This window comes from Pan paniscus, chromosome 20 (assembly GCF_029289425.2).
Source record: "Pan paniscus chromosome 20, NHGRI_mPanPan1-v2.0_pri, whole genome shotgun sequence".
NCBI lineage: Eukaryota > Metazoa > Chordata > Mammalia > Primates > Hominidae > Pan > Pan paniscus.
Window position 1 is genome coordinate 7,252,308 of NC_073269.2, and position 21,719 is coordinate 7,274,026.

General features: G+C 47.6%; 1 protein-coding gene across 5 annotated transcripts; it reads left to right on the forward strand.

Moving 5' to 3' along the window:
* The first annotated feature begins 618 nt into the window (after window positions 1-618).
* ZNF556 (zinc finger protein 556) lies at window positions 619-21,328 on the forward strand. 5 transcript variants are annotated; one of them, XM_057300621.2, is made up of 5 exons: window positions 619-1,778; window positions 9,998-10,533; window positions 14,526-14,652; window positions 17,108-17,291; window positions 18,290-21,328. In XM_057300621.2, exons 2-5 carry the CDS (start codon window positions 10,531-10,533, stop codon window positions 19,344-19,346), a joined length of 1,371 nt encoding a protein of 456 aa, XP_057156604.1. In that variant the 5' UTR covers window positions 619-1,778; window positions 9,998-10,530; the 3' UTR covers window positions 19,347-21,328. The 5 variants fall into 5 exon arrangements, with proteins under 5 accessions (XP_057156604.1, XP_057156602.1, XP_057156605.1 ...); XM_057300619.2 differs by lacking the exon at window positions 9,998-10,533 and adding an exon at window positions 9,851-9,942 and having other exon boundaries at window positions 636-1,778; XM_057300622.2 differs by having other exon boundaries at window positions 719-1,778; window positions 18,293-21,328.
* Window positions 21,329-21,719: the final 391 nt, after the last annotated feature.

Here is a 21,719-nt window from a genome sequence, read left to right on the forward strand (position 1 = left end):
TAAGACTGCCCCCACCATCTTGGAATTCTTCTCTGGAGGAAATGTAGGGCTGGGTGACAAGGACTTGTGCCTCGTCAGACCCTGTTTGAAACCCAGTCTGAAGTTTAGAAACACCCACAAGGGCCATACCTGACTTCATCTCACGCACATAACAGGAGAGAAGAGGGAGGTCTTCCAGAATCTGTCTTTGAGTTTACACCAGGTTCTTCCCATCTGATCTTTGGGAATGCTGTGGTTCTGAAACATAAAAGGGGGACCCTACACTTCTTCCCAGGAATATCCTGCCTGGGAGCATCCTGATCCTGTCTTCAGACAAGGGGCATCCGCATCTTGTTTTCTAGGGCCTTTCCTGAGGCCACTTCCAGCTCCAAAGTTCTCATCTCAAGCTCAGCTCTGTGTCTTCATGCTGGGAAACGTCTTTATGGATCCCCAAACTCCTCTTGCTGTTGGGAACACGTGGCAGCCCTGCGTTGTGAGGTGAGAGGAAGAGGCAGTGGCAGAACCCATGCCATGGAGACACGCCCATCAGCCACAGCAGCTCCTGCTACTGCATAAATCCATAGGCACAATCACACGCCTCACAGTGTCAACATCTCCCGTGACATCACAAAGATGCCCAGCTGGGACCCACCTACAGTGATGGGGTGATGGGGTTTCACCTATAAGCGGGCAAACAGGCACTCCTCCTCATTGTCCAGTCACCTGACGTGCTTTTTCTGCGCACTCAGGTCGTGACACCCCAGGAGGTGCCCATCGCGCCCCAAGCTCCTCACATGCCTCCTCCCCACAGTCCAGGACGCGTCTTACTAACGCCTCACCAGAGCGCGTAAGTCCAGGACGCGTCTTACTAACGCCTCACCAGAGCGCATGCGCCCTCCTCAGGAGCAGCCTCAACGCGCGCAGCCTCAGCCCATTGGCCTGCGGGAAGTGGAGTTCCCGAAGAGAAGCCCCTCAGTCTCCGGAAGCCCCGCCCTGCAGACTGTTCCCAGGATGCAACACGGGCTCGCGTCTAAAAGAGCTGTGCTTTGTTGGGGCTATCTGGGAGTTTCCGCCTTCCATGAAGTGCGCAGGCGCACTTAGGCGAGGCGGGGCGACTCTAGGAAGTGGAGACATCAAGAGTGGTACTGGAAGTGGCGGAAGCTCTCCTCTTGCCCTCTTCAGCTTCCGGTGTGGTGGGTCCCGGATATCGCGTGGCTGTGGCAGGTAGACAACCCGTGCTCCAGAGGCCTTCATCTTGTGATGGCAGATGTACTTGAGTAGACACGACAGACGGGGAAGGACCCTGATGGTCCGAGGGACCTTCCACAGCAAGTAGAAGGCACTGCTGTGAATATGGTGGCGTCAGAGGTGACTGCAAAAAAGGACAGGGCAGCTGGGCGAGGAAGAGATACCAGTGATGTCCTAACTGAGCTCCCTGGGTTTGGTAGTGAGGAGCTCAGTCTTAGAATTTGAGCCGCGTCAGGGGCTACAGCATCATCACTCTTGTCCTGTCGCAGACTCAGGCTTCCTGTTCTCAGGTTCTTATGTAGACAGTGAGGGCTCAGGGAGGCTCCCACCACCACCACCACCAGCACCACCACTCCATCAAAACGGCTGAAGGACCTTCCTTTAGGGTTTGGGGGATCTCCTCCTTCCACAAGGGATGGATGTGAAGACAACTCATTCTTTGATGTTCAGATGGATGTGGCCCTCTGATGAGATGTGTGCACACCTGGCCAAATGCATATGTCTGTTGAGCCTGGACATTAAGTATTTCTTGATGTTCTTCTGTGTAACAGGTGATGTCCTAGGTGCTGCAGTGAACAGAAGAGACAAAATATCCTTGTTCCCTTGAAGCTAATGTCGTAGGGGCCAAAAACAAAGCAAACAAAAAAAGGAATGCAAGTCAAGTACACTTTGTATGGACAGTGGTAATTCCTAAGAAGGAAAACAAAGATGGGCTTAAGGGGTGCAGAGGGCCTGGACTATGTGTGTCTGTGGGATAGTCCGTTACTACCTCTGGGACTCTCATCTCTTGAGTGTGCTTGGGTGTGTCCAACTGTTTTTCCTAGTGACAAAGTCTGGGTGATTCTGTGGGGACATATATTGGTGTATCTGGGAGGTCCCATGTGTCTCAATGGTGGTCCCTGTTTTCAGGAAAGAGTGTCTGTGAATGTCCATGTGTCTCACTGCACAGCTGTGATTTTTCTGTGTCTCCGTGTTTTCCAGTCTTTGTGTGATGAAATATAGAGGCCTAGCAGGCTCAGAGTTATTAATGAATTGTACTTAAGCGTTGAGAGGCATATATTTATTGCACTATTAAATTCTTCCAAAATATAGTTTAAAAAAAAAAGCTTCACAGTTTTTTATTAAGTTTGAGTGAATTTTTTTTTCAGGGAGTGGGGGACAGAGTCTCCATCCGTTGCCCAGGCTAGAGTGCCGTGGTGCAGTCTCAGCTCGCTGCAACCTCTGCCTCCTGGGTTCAAGCGATTCTCGTGTCTCAGCCTCCCAAGTAGCTGGGATTACAGGTGTGTGGCACCATGCCCAGCTAATTTTTTGTATTTTTAGTAGAGATGGGGTTTCACTATGTTGGCCAGGTGGGTCTCAAACTCCTGATCTCAAGTGATCTTCCACCCACCTCAGCCTCCCAAAGTGCTGGGATTACAGGCGTGAGCCACTGCGCCCAGCCTCAAGTTGATTTTTTAAAGTTTGGCATTCATTGTTTATTTAAAAAACAATTGGGCAGGGACCAGAGGCTCACACCTTTAATTCCAGCACTTTGAAATGTCGAGGCGGGTGGATTCCTTGAGCTCAGGAGTTCAGACCAGGCTGGGCAACTTGGAGATACCCCATCTCTGCAAAATATGAAAATTAGCCAGATACGGTGAGGCTCGCTTGTAGTCGCAGCTAATCAGGAGGCTGAAGCTGGAGGATAGCTTGGACCCAGGAGGTCGAGGCTGCTATAAGCCATGATCGTGCCACTGCACTCCAGCCTGGAAATAAGAGCAAGACCCTATCTCAAACAAGCCCTATCTCAAACAGACAAATAAAAACAGCCATATTTTATTTTAAAATATATATCAAATGAATTATTAACAGGAAGCCTGTTTTCTAAATGGTAATCCTTTAAACACTAATTTTTATGACAGTGGCCAGTGCTTTTTGTAAATCATAAAACATGAGTGTTTTCTTCAATTTGGTTTGTAAATAAATAATAACAGAGTTTGCACTTCCCTTGGTTCTTAAAATAGAATATTTTCAGAAATGGAAGCATATAAAATGCATCAGGAGTTTTGACCGAATTTCCTAGTGATTGATGGAGGCCAGCCAATCCTCAGTTGCACCTCAGAGCCTGCCATTAAATTTAAAATAGAAGATGAGAAACTAAACTTCTCAGTTGACAGTGGTCTGACTTTCTCTGCCAGCTTCTCAGAGGACTCATCTCTACTGTCACTTTTCATTCTTTTCAAGCTGTCAGAGTCTTTAGGCAACCTGTTTCATCACCCATGTCTCAGGCCACACCAATATCCTCAGTTCTGATTAACACTCATTATAGCTTTCCAGTTTCTGAAGCCTCACCGTTAAACTGTCTAGGTAGTGATTTGCTACATAAATTTAATGCCATCATGCAATGTAATGGGAAAGGTGTTTTTATTCCCCTGACCTGAGACCAAACCTCAAACTTTCTATTTTCCCTAAATGAGACTCGTCCTCTGAAGAGGGTGCAACCTCAAGTGATGTTCCAACTACTTCTAATGACTGATGTTCCAGTTAGTCTCTGGGCCTCATATGCAAATGAAGTTGCATTGCTGCAGAGCGCAGAGACTGTGCATGTTGCCTGGAAAAGGAATAAGCCTTTTCTTTTCTTTTCTTTTTTGTTTTTCTTTTTTCTTTTCTTTTTTTTTTTTTTTTTTTGAGATGGAGTCTCACTCTGTCGCCCAGGCTGGAGTGCAGCGGCACGACCTCGGCTCACCACAACCTCCGCCTCCCGGGTTCACGCCATTCTCCTGCCTCAGCCTCCCGAGTAGCTGGGACGACAGGCACTCGCCACCACACCTGGCTAATTTTTGTATTTTTAGTAGAGACGGGGTTTCACCATACTGCCCAGGCTGGTCTTGAACTCCTGACCTCAGGTGATCCACCTGCCTCAGCCTCCCAAAGTGCTGGGATTACAGGCGTGAGCCACCGTGCCCAGTCCCCATAGCATTTTCTATGTGTGCCCTTCTGTTTTGTGGTTGGCCTTTGAATGGTAGTACCAGCCCCCACCCACCAAAATGGATCGGGATTTTCATGCCACACCCACCAAAAGGACAAAAAAAAAAAAATCCCTAGGCAAGGGTATTCTGCAGAGATCTGGGGAGGTGGGAGCTGGTCCAGGTGGCTTGAAGGAAGCAGAAACAGTGCATTAGTGAGTTTGGCCTCTATAGTGGCTCAAGGCTGGGGTGGGGGTTTTGTGAGGCTTGACCTTCCCACCTACTGGAACCACAGGGTGAGTGGTACCCATGGACCTTCTCATCCGGTTACATGATGGGTGTGCAGGGAAAGGGCTGTGGACGTGTCAGTGGCCAAACATCAAAAATCAAATTAACCGGCCGGGCGCGGTGGCTCACGCCTGTAATCCCAGCACTTTGGGAGGCTGAGGAGGGCAGATCACAAGATCAGGAGATCGAGACCATCCTGGCTAACACGGTGAAACCCCGTCTCTACTAAAAATACAAAAAATTAGCCGGGCGTGGTGGCGGGCGCCTGTAATCCCAGCTACTCGGGAGGCTGAGGCAGGAGAATGGCGTGAACCCAGGAGGTGGAGGTTGCAGTGAGCCGAGATCGCGCCACTGCACTCCAGCCTGGGCGACAGAGCGAGACTCCGTCTCAAAAAAAAAAAAAATCAAATTAACCTCTTTACTACATTTTGCCACCCGCCCACCCCACCCCTGTATTTGATCAGTGGCTGAAATTCACCATGTCTCATGTACTTGAATTTTAATTTGGCTGAAAACAAATTTTAAAAGCCATTTGCCCAAGCAACATAGTATAATTGAAAAAGCAGGTCTTGGCCAGGCACAGTGGCTCACACCTGTAATCCAAGCACTTTGGGAGGCTGAGGCAGGCGGATCTCCTGAGGTCAGGAGTTCAAGACCAGCCTGGCCAACATGGTGAAACACTGCCTCTACTAAAAATACAAAAATTACCCGGGCGTGGTGGTGGGCGCCTGTAGTCCCAGCTACTCAGGAGGCTGAGACATGAGAATCACTTGAACCTGGGAGGCAGGGGTTGCAGTGAGCCAAGATCGCACCACTGTACTCCAGCCTGGGCGACAGAGTGAGACTCTGTTTCAAAAAAATAAAATAGGCTGGGCATGGTGGCTCACGCCTGTAATCCCAGCACTTTGGGAGGCCAAGGCAGGCAAATTATGAGGTCAGGAGATTGAGACCATCCTTGCTAACATGGTGAAACCCCTTCTCTACTAAAAATATAAAAAATTATCTGGGCGTGGTGGCAGGTGCCTGTAATCCCAGCTACTTGGGAGGCTGAGGCAGGAGAATCGCTTCAACCCAGGAGGCGGATGTTGCAGTAAGCTGAGACTGCGCCACTGCACTCTAGCCTGGGTGACAGAGCAAGACTCCATGTCGAAAAATAATGATAATAAAATAATAATGAAATAAAAAATAAAAAGCGGGACTTGAAAGAGCGTTCAGATGTAGTCGTTTCGGGACATTGGAGAGAGCCAGGAAAATATGTCATTGGAGTTCCATGGCATCTTTTCAAATATTTCAGTAAAGTTCTAGACCATTGTAGTCCGTTGTCTTATTTATTGTTGTTGGGGGAAAGGGTTGTGGGGTGCCTGTATAAACTGGCCATAAAAATATGGGACAACAAGTTGTGGAAAGCCACAAGAGGCCTCTGAGGAGGAAAGCCTCCTAATTGCCATCATGTTCCCATGCTCAGAGCGAGACCTGCTCTCTTATTTGTAAACACTGTGTTCAAGAAGAAAGACACTCCTTTGAAGTACTGGAATGTGGCCAGATGTGCAGGCTCCTAGTTAAGCCCGCTCCCACTAGCTACTCTCCAATACGTTAAAGATATGGGGTTTGAGCACAAAGGAGATTCATTGAAACTGCCACTGCTATAGATTATGAGTATGACACACTGCCTCCCCTTCACCGTTTTGCCCTGAACGTCTGCGTTTTTCTTTTCTTTTCTTTTTTGAGACGGAGTCTCGGTCTGTTGCCCAGGCTGGAGTGCAGTGGTGCAATCTCGGCTCACTGCAAGTTCCGCCTCCTGGGTTCACATCATTCTCCTGACTCAGCCTCCCAAATAGCTGGGACTACAGGCGCCTGCCACCACGCCCGGCTAATTTTTTTTTTTTTTCAGTAGACATGGGGTTTCACCGTGTTAGCCAGGATGGTCTCAATCTCCTGACCTTGTGATCCACCCGCCTTGGCCTCCCAAAGTGCTGAGATTACAGGCGTGAGACACTGCGCCCGGCCACATCTGCTTCTTAGACCTAAGTGACTGTACTCAATAAATAGTGAGGAGACCAGAGCTTGGTGCCTTTTGCAGCCTCCATTTTGCAATTGGCCCCCTGACCCCCACTCTTTATGCACTCATTTTTTTTTTTTTTTTGAGACGGAGTCTTGTTCTGTCACCCAGGCTGGAGTGCAGTGGTGCGATCTCAGCTCACTGCAAGCTCCGCCTCCCGGGTTCACATCATTCTCCTGCCTTACCCTCCCAAGTAGCTGGGACTACAGGCGCCCACCACCACACCCGGCTAATTTTTTGTATTTTTAGTAGAGACAGGGTTTCACTGTGTTAGCCAGGATGGTCTCGATCTCCTGACCTTGTGATCCACCCGCCTCAGCCTCCCAAAGTGCTGGGATTATAGGCGTGAGCCACTGCACCTGGCCTCTTTATGCACTTTTAACCTGTCTCTTCTCATTCCTTCGTTGCCACTGGACTTTGGGTACCCTACAGATGATGCTGAGGCTGGTCCCCAACAATTATTATTTGTGAAAACTTTCCAGTACCCACGTATAGCCAGCAGCCCCTTTAAGGGAACATAACTCTCCCTGGCTGGCCAACAAATAGCCCGGAGCCAAGCAGTCATCAGCTGTCGCGTCTGCCAGGGAGCGTTGTCCTTCACGGAAAGCATGTAAAGCATTAGCTCTCTGCTGCGTGTGGTTAGAGTGTGCTGAACGTTTTCCGATGGCTTCATGGTTTGAGTTGACAGGATGACATCATGTGTGCCTAAGGCAGTGCCCGTGGTGGCCCAAAAAGTATGTGCAATGAGCAGAAAATAAGCACACTTGTGTCAAGAGGAGGTTTGGGAGTGGGTGTGAGATGGAGCAGGGAGTCCCTCTTCACGGCCTGTGGATCTCCCACGCATAGAAATAAAGAACAATCTTGCTTTTCTTCAAGGTAAATTTCAGTCACCTAGTTAGCCCCAAGAAGTAAATATGCAACTTGATAAGCAAGAAGGTAACAGTAGCCTAAAACAATAGCCAAGGAAGCTAGAAGCATCGGATGTGTAGTTCTCCTGTAGAAACTAAAGATGGTGGCCGGGCGCGGTGGCTCACGCCTGTAATCCCAGCACTTTGGGAGGCTGAGGCGGGCGGATCATGAGGTCAGGAGATCGAGACCATCCTGGCTAACACGGTGAAACCCTGTCTCTATTAAAAACACACAAAAAATTAGCCGGGCATGGTGGCAGGTGCCTGTAGTCCCAGCTATTCGGGAGGCTAAGGCAGGAGAATGGCGTGAACCCTGGAGGCAGAACTTGCAGTGAGCCCAGATCATGCCACTGCACTCCAGCCTGGGCAACAGAGCGCGACTCTGTCTCAAAAAAAAAAAAAAAAAGAAAGAAAGAAAAAGAAAAAGAAAGAAAGAAGCATGTGTTATGCGTTGTACTCTAAGGTGCCAGTAAGTCTGATGATCAGGACAAAGTAAGGGGCCCTAAAGGCTGGGGTGGAGCCTAAGTAAAGCTGCACACAGTGGAGAAGACCCGTTTAGAAGACCATGTGTGGTCTGTAATGTCAGCAAGGTTTGTTTGAGCCATCAGTTCTAGGAGGCCTCTAGCCCGAGAGTATAAGAGAGCAGAAAGTTGCTTTGAACGCCTTGTTCAAGAGCCCAGCGTTGGCCAGGCATGGTGGCTCATGCCTGTAATCCCAGCACTTTGGGAGGCTGAGGCAGGTGCATTACGAGGTCAAGAGACCAAGACCATCCTGACCAACATGGTGAAACCCTGCCTCTACTAAAAACACAAAAATTAGCTGGGCGTAGTGGCGGACGCCTGTAGTCCCTGCTACTGGGGATGCTGAGGCAGGAGAATCGCTTGAACCCGGTAGGTAGGGGTTGCAGTGAGCTGAGATTGCACTACTACACTCCAGCCTGGTGACTGAGCGAGACTCCATCTCAAAAAATTAAAATTAAATAAATAAATAAAATAAAAGAGCCCAGTGTTGTGTTGGAACAGGAATTAAAACAAATTAAAGAATGTGTAAGCAGAAACTCAGTTGTATGTAAGAAAACCCAATTCCCCCTGAGAAAAAGAAAGACCTGGAGTCTTTTAAAAATTAACTGCCTGTTTTTCTGTGACTAGTGAGCCTTATCTCTCCTCCCTTCCCAGGCATTGTGAAGACCCTGCTTCCCTAGCTGTGCAGCTGAAAGTTCACTAGACAGATAAACTCAAGTTGCAAAACATGTTTTGCCTTGAAAAGTAAGAAATGATGTAATGCACTTCTCAATTAATTGAATAACTGTCTTTGTCTCTCACTTCTGTAATATGCTTCCCCCTGCACAGATCTCCCCCGGCCCCACAAAATGCTTAAAAGGTAACTTAACTCTTTGTTCAGGGCTCAGTCCTTTGGATGTTAATGGGACTGGGCTGGTGCAGCTAAATAATAAATATCCTCCTGAACCCCATCGGCCTCTCTGATTCCTTATCAATCCCGCTACAGTGTAGTTTGAGAAAAGAACTGAGCACCTTGATCACTGTCAGTAGCATCTGTAACCCCAAGGGAAGGGCGGGTCTTGGTGAAACCCTGTATTGTGCCTCAGCAGGAGAACGTCTGGTGGGATTGGTAAGGAATATTTGCATTTAAGTGGCTCCCGTGATCACAGTATACGGAATAGCCTCTGCAAAGGTGGGCGGGGACCCTATAAAATCTATTTGCTCTCGGCCCTACCAACAGGCTTCCAGGGATTATGCCTCCTTGATTATATGTCATTTGCCTGTAGACTATTCATCTGCCTGCACATTGAGCGCTCAGCTGTGGAGTTTGAGTTTTCATAGGTACACAGATATTCGTGACCTTGATTTTTACTTGGGAAACTGTGAGGCAAAATATCCCCAGAGTGCTTTAACCTCAAAATATTGACCTAGGATACAGTTGTTGCCACAGTTTTTTTTAAGTGTGTTTTCGGTTTTTTTGTTTTGTTTTGTTTTCTATGTTTTTGTTGTTGTTGTTGTTGTTGTTGTTTTTGAGACGGAGTTTCCCTCTTGTTGCCTAGGCTGAGTGCAGTGGGGCAATAGCTCACTGCAACCTCCGCCTTCCAGGTTCAAGCGATTCTTCCCCCTTAGCCTCCGAGTACCTGGGATTACAGGCACCCACCACCACGCCCGGCTAATTTTTTGTATTTTTAGTAAAGACAGGGTTTCATCATGTTGGCCACACTGGTCTCGAACTCCTGACCTCAGGTGATCCACCCACCTTGGCCTCCCAAAGTGCTGTGATTACAGGCATGAGCCACCATGCCCAGCTGGCTAGACCATTGCTAATGGCTCAAGAGTTCAGTTCTAGCAATTGTGCTGACCCTAGTTAGGGAATGGTAAACCTTTCGTTGGTCACTCACTTGACCCCATGGGCTTCCCCAGGTGTCTACTGGTCAGGAGAGAGAGGGGACCTCCTCCAGTGTCATGGAATCTGGCAACAGACTGAGGACAGAAGAAGCTGCTTTTTTCTACAGGTGGATACCCCAAGGGCCCAGGTTTCCCTCTAAGTCAGTACCACTTTCATTTCAGGAATGAGACCACCGTGGATGGGGGCTGCTGCCTGCAGGACCCGAGACCTGAAAACTGACCAATCAGGCAGCTGGGGTGGGGCCTAGAAAACTGACCAATCAGGGGAGTTGAGGTGGAGCATCCAGATGAGAACTGTCAATCACGGGGGTTGGGGCAGAGCCTGGAGACCTGTCAAATCAAAGGAGCTGAGACAGGGCCTGGAAACATGACCAATTAGGAAAGCTGGGGTGGGGCCTGAAGAACTGCCCAATCAGGGGAGCTCAGGGGATAGCAAGCTGACCAACCAGAAGAGGAGGGGCAGAGTCTAAAGAACTGTCCAATCAGGGGAGTTGGGATGTGACTGGTGAACTCTCCAATCAGAGATGAGCAGAGAAGAGAACCATCCAATCACAGCCCCAGGGGCGGGGCGTTGCTATCCTCCCTGCAGAGCACACCCGGCCTGCCCTGAGTGACCACAGGTGTCCCCGTGGTGCTCACCTGCACCGGCTGCGAGGAGCAGGGAGCTCCTCAAAGAGCTCAGGAACGGGCAGGACATGGTGAGTGCAGGGCAGGAGCCGAGCCGGAGCCGGAGCCCTGGGAGGGGAGGGTTGGAAGCGGCCAGAACACACTGAAACTCCCGGGGGAGCCGCCCGGAACCCCCATGCAGCCTCTGTCCCTGTGTCACCCCCGGGTCCTGCGGGGAGTTTCCTCCCCTGCCCCAGTCTTCATTCCCTGGAAAGTCGTAGTTGTCAGGACGCTGGGATGGAGGGGAAAAAAAGGCAGAAATGACTCCTGCCCTGTGGGGTCTCGCGAAGTTAATTGGAAGAAAAACTAACCCAAAGTACAAAAAAAAAAAAAAAAAAAACCTCACCCCAGCGAGGCGGTGCAACAGCCCCAAAGCAGAATGCGCTTTGGATGCAGACTTTGGGCCCAGGCCCACGTCCCTGGGAGGGGCGAGGGGTGGACAGGTGGTGCGGGCGCTCCACGTGGCGGGACGGGCTGGCCTGACCCCAAAGGCCCGCAGGCCGGACTCCAGCCCAGCCGCCCCTGCCTGGGCTTCTCTCCTTCTAAAGATTGATTTGGTTACTTGAGCCTCAGATTTTTTCAGTCAATGGAACATACAGTAAAGAATAGAGTTTGAAAGATAAAATATTTCCAAGGAGGTGAATTTCAGAAAAAAATAAAGTTATCGTCTTACATTCCATTTGTTAAAAATTCTAGCGTGCCTTTTTTTTTTTTCTGTTCCTTTTTTGCACGTGTGGTTAAGTTTCTCACATCTGTTATTTTATTTTCGGTGATGACAAATGGGATTCCAGGGCTTAGCCCTTGACGGGGCTCCCAGGAGAAAGAATCGCAGAGAAAGAGAGAAAATCTCTGTTTTATTATGACACCCCCTGAAATGAATACATTCCTACAAGAAAAAAATGTTTGGTATATAATTTGGTGAATTACAAAAACTCACTAAAATATCAGTTATTCTCCTTTTCCAGGGTGGAGAATTTGTGACAGATGATAATTCTGTTCTTTTATTTTTTGTTTTTATATTTTGAAACAGAGTCTTGCTCTGTCACCCAGACTGGAGTGCAGTGGCGTGATCTAGGCTCACTGCAACCTCCGCCTCCTGGGTTCAAGCGATTGATTCTCCTGCCTCAGCCTCCCCAGTAGCTGGGACTACAGGCACGTGCCACCACGTCCAGCTAATTTTTGTATTTTTAGTGGAGACAGGGTTTTACCATGTTGGCCAGGCTGGTCTCCAACTCCTGACCTCAGGTGATCCACCCGCCTCGGCCTCCCAAAATGCTAGGATTACAGGCAGCATGTGCCACCATGACTGGCTAATTTTTTTTTTTTTTTTTTTGAGATGGAGCCTTGCTCTGTCACCCAGGCTGGAGTGCAATGGCGTGATCTCTGCTTACTGCAACCTCCACCTCCTGGGTTCAAGCGATTCTCCTACCTCAGCCTCCCAAATAGCTGGGATTACAGGCACGTGTGGCCACACCCAGCTAATTTTTGTATTTTTAGTAGAGACGGGGTTCCACCATGTTGGCCAGGCTGGTCTCGAACTCCTGACCTCAGCTGATCCACCCTCCTCAGCCTCCCAAAGTGCTGGGATTACAGGCGTGAGCCACCGCACCCGGCCCCTTTATCAATCTTTTATATTCACTCATAGGGATATATTGTTAGTGTTCATTAATTCCACTGCTTGCTAGTGACTATTCGGGTGTTTTCAAATTTTTTCCATTGTGACCAGTGCCCCTAAAGACATTATTACATGTGTGTCCACTTGAATGTCTTATTCTCAGCTGCATTGCAGTATATCCTCGTCCTCTCCCCAAGAGCCTGGTCCACATATTACCGCCTACATCTCAGTTGCTGGTAACCCCATTATTCCAGCTTTCCTGTGTGAAATCAGTCTTCCTTGATTCTTCCTGTTCTATCTTGCCCCAACTTGAGCCTATGAGGAAATTTTATATCTCCTCTTTTTTTTATTTTTTTATTTTTTCAGATGGAGTCTCGCTCTGTCACCCAGGCTGGAGTGCAGTGGCGCGATCTCAGCTCACTGCAAGCTCCACCTCCCGGGTTCATGCCATTCTCCTGCCTCAGCCTCCTGGGTAGCTGGGACTACAGGTGCCCTCCACCACGCCTGGCTAATTTTTTTGTATTTTTAATGGAGACGGGGTTTCACCGTGTTAGCCAGGATGGTCTCGATCTCCTGACCTCGTGATCCACCCACCTCGGCCTCCCAAAGTGCTGGGATTACAGGCGTGAGCCTCCGCGCCTGGCCTAGATCTCCTCTTATGCTGGTCTTGCACAGGACTGCACTGGGGCACCCAAGCTGACACGCCTACTTCTCACGTAGTGCTGCTTTCGCCTCCTAACAGGTGTCCCGGTATCTGTATCTGTCCCCTATGATCTAGTCTCAGCTGTCAGATGAGATCACTGCTCTGTGCAAAGGCCTGAAGTCATTCAGAGCCAAAGCCAAAGTCCTTACTGTGGCTGATGAGTTCCCCACAAAGTGATGTGCCTCATTTCCTGTCACTCGACCCCCCTTGGCTGTCACTCCCCATTCCCCTCTGTCCAGTCACACAGGCTCTGGCTGTGCCTGAAAGAGCCAAGACCCGCTTCTTCCTTAGGGCCTAACCTCTGGCTGTTTCTCCCACCCAGAACAATTTTCTCCTTTCTATATTTTTTCATTGTATACTACATTCGCCATGATTAATTTAAATTGGATCACATCTGAAAGCTTCTCTTGTCGCTAATTTCAGGGAACAGATGACATTTTACTATTTTGTGTTGGGCCCCCATGCCTGTAATCCCAGCACTTTGGGAGGCCGAGGCAGGTGGATCAGTTGAGGTCAGGAGTTCGAGACCAGCCTGACCAACATGGTAAAACCCTGAGTCTACTAAAAAATAATAATAATAATAAAAATTAGCCAGGCATGGCGGCACACACCTGTAATCCCAGTTAGTTGGGAAGCAGGAGGATGGTTTGAGCCCAGGAGTTCAAGGCTGCGGCGAGCTCTCATTACGTCATTGCACTCCAGCCTGCGCAGCAGAGTGAGACCTTGTCTCTAAAAAATTTTCTGGCCAGGCGCGATGGCTCACGCCTGTAATCCCAGCACTTTGGGAGGCCGAGGCAGGCAGATCACTTGAGGTCAGGAGTTTGAGACCAGCCTGGCCAACATGGTGAAACCTCATCTCTACTAAAAATACAAAAATTAGTTGGACGTGGTGGCACACGCTTGTAATCCCAGCTACTCAGGAGGCTGAGGCAGAATTGCTTGAACCCGGGAGGTGGAGGTTGCAATGAGCCGGGATCGCGCCACTGCACTCCAGTCTGGGTGACAGAGTGAGACTCCATCTCAAAAAAAAAAAAAAAAAAAAGAAATATACTAAAAGGCCGAGTGTGGTGGCTCACGCCTGTAATCCCAGCACTTTGGGAGGCCAAGACAGTTGGATTACTTGAGGTCAGGAGTTCAAGTGCAGCCTGGCCAACATGGTGAAACCCCATCTCTACTAAAAATATAAAAATTATCCAGGCATGTTGGTGTGCACCTGTAATCCCAGCTACTTGGGAGACTGAGGCAGGACAATCGCTTGAACCCAGGAGGCGGAGCTTGCAGTGAGCCGAGATCACCGTACTGCACTCCAGCCTGGGGCGACAGAGCAAGACTCCATCTCAAAAAAAAAAAAAAAAAAAAGAAATGTACTAAGAATGTAAATCTTACTTGTTCTTACCATCAGATTTTTTAAAAAGGTAGCTGGTAACAGATGTGTTAATTAACTTCATGGCAGTCATTTCCCAGTGTATATGTGTATCAAATCATCACCTACACCTTAAATGTATACAACTTTTATTTGTCAAAGACAAAAAAACCTACGACACAGGAAGAGATTACAGACAGAGGGGAAGAGGTCTGAGGACTGAGTCTTAAATAGATATTGGCAGACTGCAGGATCTTGTGTGAGTGTCCTATGAACTGAGTTCAGTTCCGCAGTGCTGTGAGTTTTACCCCATCCTCATGTACACATTTGTGGTTTGTTTTAGGACACAGTGGTCTTTGAAGACGTGGTTGTGGATTTCACGCTGGAGGAGTGGGCCTTGCTGAATCCTGCTCAGAGAAAACTCTACAGAGATGTCATGCTGGAGACCTTCAAGCACCTGGCCTCAGTAGGTGAGGATGGCATTATTTCTGCACTTAGTTATTAGATAATAAATGTTTTGTCTGGTTGCAGTGGTTCATGCCTGTATTCCCAGTGCTTTAGGAGGCTAAGGCAGGAGGATCACTTGAGGCTAGGAGTTGACAACCAGCCTGGGCAACATAGTGAGACCTTGTCTCTACAAAAAAAAAAAATCAAAAATTAGCCCAGTGTGGTCGCATGCTCCTGTAGTCCTAGCTACTTGGGAGGCTGAGGCAGGAGAATCGCTTGAGACCAGGAGTTCAAGGCTACAGTGACCGGTGATCACACCACTGTACTCCAGCCAGGGTGACATCTTGAGACCCTGTCTCAAAGAAAAAAGAAAAAAGAGCCAGGCACGGTGGCTCACGCCTTTCATCTCAGCACTTTGGGAGGCCGAGGCGGGTGGATTGCCTGAGCTCAGGAGTTCGAGACCAGCCTGGGCAACACGGTGAAATGCCATCTCTACTAAAATACAAAAAATTAGCTGGGCATGGTGGTGCATGCCTGTAATCCCAGCTACTCGGGAGGCTGAGGCAGGAGAATTGCTTGAACCCGGGAGGCAGAGGTTGCAGTGAGCCAAGATCACGCCACTGCATGCTAGCCTGGGCCATAGAGTGAGACTCCGTCTCAATAAATAAATAAATAAATAAATAAATAAATAAATAAATATTTCTTGCTCATTAAGCCTATTCTAAGATTTAGAATGCAGAAGGGGAATACATTGGTTAATAAGACAGTTATAATCATTGATGTCCTGGACCTAAAATTCAGTAGCTTCTCTGTGATAATAAAAATCTACCTATCGATCTGTACTTTTCTTTCTGCCTTGTTGAAAAGACTTAGGATCAGCCAGGCGCGGTGGCTCATGCCTGTAATACCAACACTTTGGGAGGCCGAGGCGGGCGGATCACGAGGTCAGGAGTTTGATACCACCCTGGCTAACATAGTGAAACCCCATCTCTACTAAAAAATACAAAAAATTAGCCAGGTGTGGCAGCGGGCACCTGTAGTCCCAGCTACTTGGGAGGCTGAGGCAGCAGAATCCCTTGAACTCGGGAGGCAGTGGCTGCAGTGAGTCGAGATTGTATCACTGCACTCCAGCCTGGGTGACAGAGTAAGACTCTGTCTCAAAAAAAAAAAAAAAAAAGAAAGAAAGAAAGAAAAGACTTAGGGTCCTTTTGTGTCACCAGCACAGGTATATACTGGCGGCACAGAGAGGTTAATTGTTTGAAACCTTGTGATGATTTTTCTGTGTATTTAAAATTGTCTACCATTTTGACTGCTTGTACTTTTTTTTTTTTTTTTTTGCTTCTCATTAGTTGAAATCCTTGAGAGGGACAGCATCACAGGGACTCTGTGTCCAGTGGCTTCAGAATTTGGCATGAATCATGCCACTGTTTCTGTGGGCCTGAATGCCCTTCCCTCAGATGATTCTGGTTTGGTTTGGTTTGCCACCAGGAGTTACTGTGTTGTTGTTTGCTTTGTATACATAAGCATGTCTCTTACCCAAATAGAATTCAGTTTCATCCTGAGCATAAACACCTTCAATTATTATTATTATTATTATTTTGAGACAGAATCTTGCTCTGTCGCCCAGGCTGGAGTGCAGTGGCGCGATCTCGGCTCACTGCAAGCTCTGCGTCTCAGGTTCACACCATTCTCCTGCCTCAGCCTCCCAAGTAGCTGGGACTACAGACACCCGCCACCACGCCCGGCTAATTTTTTGTATTTTTAGTAGAGACAGGGTTTCACCATGTTAGCCAAGATGGTCTCCATCCCCTGACCTCGTGATCCGCCTGCCTCGGCCTCCCAAAGTGCCAGGATTACAGGCGTGAGCCACTGCACCCGGCCAAACACCTTCAATTTTAAGAAGAACTGTGTGCTCCCTTTGGTTCTGGAGACCCTGCTTACAGGCAGCCAAAATGGCTGCCACAAAATGACCACCACCTTCCAGACACATTTTCTTTTGGAAGTCGTGTTCCCTGCAGGCCTCCACGGGCTCCAAGATGGCAGAAGGAGAGCTCTTGTACTTCTTCATAATGAAGTCAGGCCGGGCACAGTGGCTCACACCTGTAATCCCAGCACTTTGGGAGGCCAAGGCAGGCGAATCACAAGGTCAGGAGATCAAGACCAGCCTGGCCAATATGGTGAAACCCCGTCTCTACTAAAAATACAAAAAATTAGCTGGATGTGGTGGCACGCACCTGTAATCCCAGCTACTTGGGAGGCTGAGACAGGAGAATCGCTTGAACCCGGGAGGCAGAGTTTGCAGTGAGCCAAGATCGCGCCACTGCACTCCAGCCTGGGCGACAGTATCTCAAAAATAAATAAATAAATAAATAAATAAAATAAAATAACATAACGAAGTCATGAAACAATTAAACACCTGAATTACTTGTTTCTTTGCAGATGCCTTTCTCATCATATTGGTTCACTTTTTTGTTTCAGATAATGAGGCTCAGCTTAAAGCCAGTGGGTCTATTTCTCAGCAGGATACTTCTGGAGAAAAATTATCCCTCAAACAGAAAATAGAAAAGTTCACAAGAAAGAATATATGGGCCTCCCTTTTAGGAAAAAATTGGGAAGAACATAGTGTTAAAGACAAGCACAACACCAAGGAGAGACATTTGAGGTGAGTTGTACTTAGAAGAAAAAGGCAGTATTGCCAGGCGCGGTGGCTCACGTCTGTAATCCCAGCACTTTGGGAGGCCGAGGGAGGTGGATCACCTGAGGTGAGGAGTTTGTGACCAGCCTGAACCATATGGTGAAACCTCATCTCTACTAAAAATACAAAAATGGGCGCGGTGGCTCACGCCTGTAATCCCAGCACTTTGGGAGGCCGAGGGAGGCGGATCACCTGGGGTGAGGAGTTTGTGACCAGCCTGACCGACATGGTGAAACCCTGTCTCTACTAAAAATACAAAAATAGGCGTGGTGGCATGTGGCTGTAATCCTAGCTGCTCAGGAGGCTGAGACAGGAGAATTGCTTGAACCCAGGAGGCGGAGGTTGCAGCGAGCCAAGATCGTGCCACTGCACTCCAGCCTGGACTGGGCAACAGAGTGAGACTCTATCTCAAAAAAAAAATGATAATTCTGTTAGAAACAATTATCAGAGAGCCCTACATATTACTATTGTTTTTGTAATGGGCTGTGGTTGAACTATCTACCAGAGTATTTCGTTTATTCTAGTTTGAAATAATTTCAACAGTACAGGAAACTTACCCTTGTACAGAAAATGGCAAAAATGTTATCCTAATATTCATTAATATATATTAAGAAATAATTGGCCGGTACAGTGGCTTATGCCTGTAATCACAGCACTTTGAGAGGCCAAGGTAGGTGGGTCACCTGCGGTGAGGAGTTTGTGACCAGCCTGACCAATATGGTGAAACCCTGTCTCTACTAAAAATACAAAAATTAGCTGGGCGTGGTGCCATGTGACTGTAATCCCAGCTGCTCAGAAGGCTGAGACAGGAGAATTGTTTGAACCCGGGAGGCAGAGGTTGCAGTGAGCCAAGATCGTGCCACTGCACTCCAGCCTGGGGAACAAGAGCAAAACTCCATCTCAAGGAAAAAAAAAAAAGAAATTATTAAGGCATAAACCGTTAATAATGTGCTACCCATTTTTAGCAGAAATCCAAGGGTGGAGAGACCATGTAAAAGCAGTAAAGGTAATAAACGTGGAAGAACCTTCAGAAAGACTCGAAATTGTAATCGTCATCTGCGCAAGAATTGTTGTACTAGTGTAAGACGGTACGAATGCAGTCAGTGTGGAAAACTCTTCACCCATTCCTCATCCCTGATGAGGCACAAAAGAGCTCACTCTGGACAAAAATTATATAAATGTAAGGAATGTGGGAAAGCCTTCAGTCGCCCTTCCTACCTACAGACGCATGAGAAAACTCACAGTGGAGAGAAACCCTATGCCTGTCAATCTTGTGGGAAGACATTTCTTCGTTCCCACTCTCTCACTGAACATGTAAGGACTCACACTGGAGAGAAACCCTACGAATGTGGGCAGTGTGGGAAAGGCTTCAGTTGTCCCAAATCCTTTCGCGCACATGTGATGATGCACGCCGGAGGGAGACCGTATGAGTGCAAGCACTGTGGGAAAGCCTTCAGGTGTCAGAAATCCTTTCGAGTCCATATGATCATGCACGCCGGAGGGAGACCGTATGAGTGCAAGCAGTGTGGGAAAGCCTACTGCTGGGCAACATCCTTTCAACGACACGTGAGAATTCACAACGGGGAGAAACCCTATAAGTGTGAAAAATGCGGGAAAGCATTCGGTTGGCCCTCATCCTTACACAAACACGCGAGAACGCATGCTAAAAAGAAACCTGTGAGTGGGGGCAGCGTGGGAAAGTCTTCCGCGAGGCCTCACCCCTCCACAGATGTCAAATCGCAAACTAGAGAGAAAGTCTATAAATGTGAAACGTGTGGGAAAACGTATGGTTGGTCCTCATCTTTACACAAACATGAGAGAAAGCACACTGGGGAGAAACCTGTAAATGCAGCCAGTGTGGGAAAACCTTCAGGCGGGCTTTGCTCTTCCAAAAATGTAAGAACGCAGATTGGACAGAAGCCCAATAAATGCGAAAAATGTGGGAAAGCTTTCAGTTGTCCCAAAGCCTTTCAAGGTCATGTGAGAAGTCACACAGGAAAGAAATCCTGTACATCTAAGTAATGGGGGAAAACCTGTGCAAATTAATTCACATACATGGTTCAGAAAATTCACAGCAGGAGGGCTGGGCGCGGTGGCTCACGCCTGTAATCCCAGCACTTTGGGAGGCCGAGGCAGGCGGATCACGAGGTCAGGAGATCAAGACCATCCTGGCTATGGTGAAACCCCGTCTCTACTAAAAAAAAAAAATACAAAAAATTAGCCGGGCGTGGTGGTGGGCACCTGTAGTCCCAGCTGCTCAGGAGGCTGAGGCAGGAGAATGGCATGAACCCGGGAGGCAGAGCTTGCAGTGAGCCGAGATGGCACCACTGCACTCCAGCGTGGGTGACAGAGCGAGACTCCATCTCCAAAAAAAAAAAAAAAAAAAAGAAAATTCATGGCAGGAGAAGAATCTCATGACATTTATAAATATGGTATTGCCTTTATCAGGACCACATCCTAAAAGTGGGCCTCTAGCAAATGAATTTGCAGTTCTCTTGCAGATAAAGTTGAGGGGAGAATCCTGTAAGTCCTCTCTCATCTATAGTACTGAAATTTTGATACATAATGGTTTTTTCTTATAAATTACTAATGTTTCTCTTTTCATTTAGAAGTGTATTGCACCCATGGGTGATTTGATGTATTTTAATATGCATTAACTTTAATTTTTATATAATTTTTTTGTTACTCCGTGTGAGGCCATTAGACCAATGAAATATTGGTGTTTGTTGACATTTTCTGACTGGCCCTGTGTGTTCCAAGCTGGATATTACCAACATGTTACTTTTATTCCACCTTTCCATTTTACAGGGAAAAACTATTTTTAATGTTAATACTTTCTACTTATACAGGCAAGTAATTCAGTGGCTTTATGCTATTGGTCAGAGAATCCTTCTTCATTTTGCTTGTGGGCTAATAGGTAGTTGGTAGAAATACGTATGCATGTAAATTCTTGGAGGAGTGTAGTCTCGTAGAAACTGTTTTTTTCATCTGTTGCTGTTTGCTCTTTGACCTGGCTTCTGGGTTGGAATTGGAAAATAGGTTTTTTTTGTTTTTTTTTTTCTTTTTCTTTTTCTTTTTTGAGACAGAGTCCTGTTATGTTGCCCAAGCTGGAGTGCAGTGGCATGATCTCGGCTCACTGCAACTTCCGCCTCCCGGTTTCAAGCGATTCTCCTGCCTCAGCCTCCCAAGTAGCTGGGACTATAGGCATGCACCACCATGCCCAGCTAATTTTTGTATTTTTAGTAGAGACGGGGTTTCACCATGTTGGCCAGGGTGGTCTCAAACTCCTGAAATCTGCCCGCCTTGGCCTCCCAAAGTGCTGGGATTACAGGTGTGAGCCACTATTCCTGGCCGTATTATCATTATCTTAATACCTCATTGTCTCAGTATTTCTTGTGCTTCTGTGTTCCTGCTTCCATGACAGATACAATGGTACAACCATAAAAACACAGGGGATTGCGGCTGGGCGCGGTGACTCACGCCTGTAATCCCAGCACTTTGGGAGGCTGAGGTGGGCGGATCACGAGGTCAGGAAATCGAGACCATCCTGGCTATCATGGTGAAACCCCGTCTCTACTAAAAATACAAAAAATTAGCCAGGTGTGGTGGCGGGTGCCTGTAGTCCCAGCTAAGTCCCAGCTACTCGGGAGGCTGAGGCAGGAGGATGGCGTGAACCTGGGAGGCGAAGCTTGCAGTGAGCTGGGATCGTGCCACTGTACTCCAGCCTGGGCGAAAGAGCGAGACTCTGTCTCAAAAATAAATAAATAAAGAATAATTTTTTTAAAAAGCACAGGGGATTGTTTCCCTACTGCATCTACTGTGACCTAGTATTCTTCATGAGATAAATCTTACCTTTCATGAGAAAATGAAAGACAATACTGGCTTATCAGGCAAACTCTGGGAATTTCCTGTCACATAGAGCTGAATACAATCTCTCAGTATGTGTTCAGTTATTATGTTTGATTATGTATTATTAAAACAAAAGTTTCTGTTTCTGAGAAATATCTATTTACTGTGTTTGTGTTTTTAAAGAAGTTGGATTCTATACAAATGGATAAAATGTTTCTTAGAAATAGCCTATTTAACTGAGTTTTTCAAATAAGTTGTATACTAACAAATGTCAATCTCTGTTTTTTATTTACTGGGAGAATGTATTAAAATATTGAAAATTGCCGAATCAACATGGTGACTTTAAAAATTATACTTCTGGGCCAGGCACAGTGGCTCACGCCTGTAATCCCAGCACTTTGGGGAGGCCAAGGCGGGCAGATCATGAGGTCAGGAGATCGAGACCATCCTGGCTAACACGGTGAAACCCCATCTCTACTAAAAATACAAAAAATTAGTGGGGTGTGCTGGTAGGTGCCTGTAGTCCCAGCTACTCGGGAGGCTGAG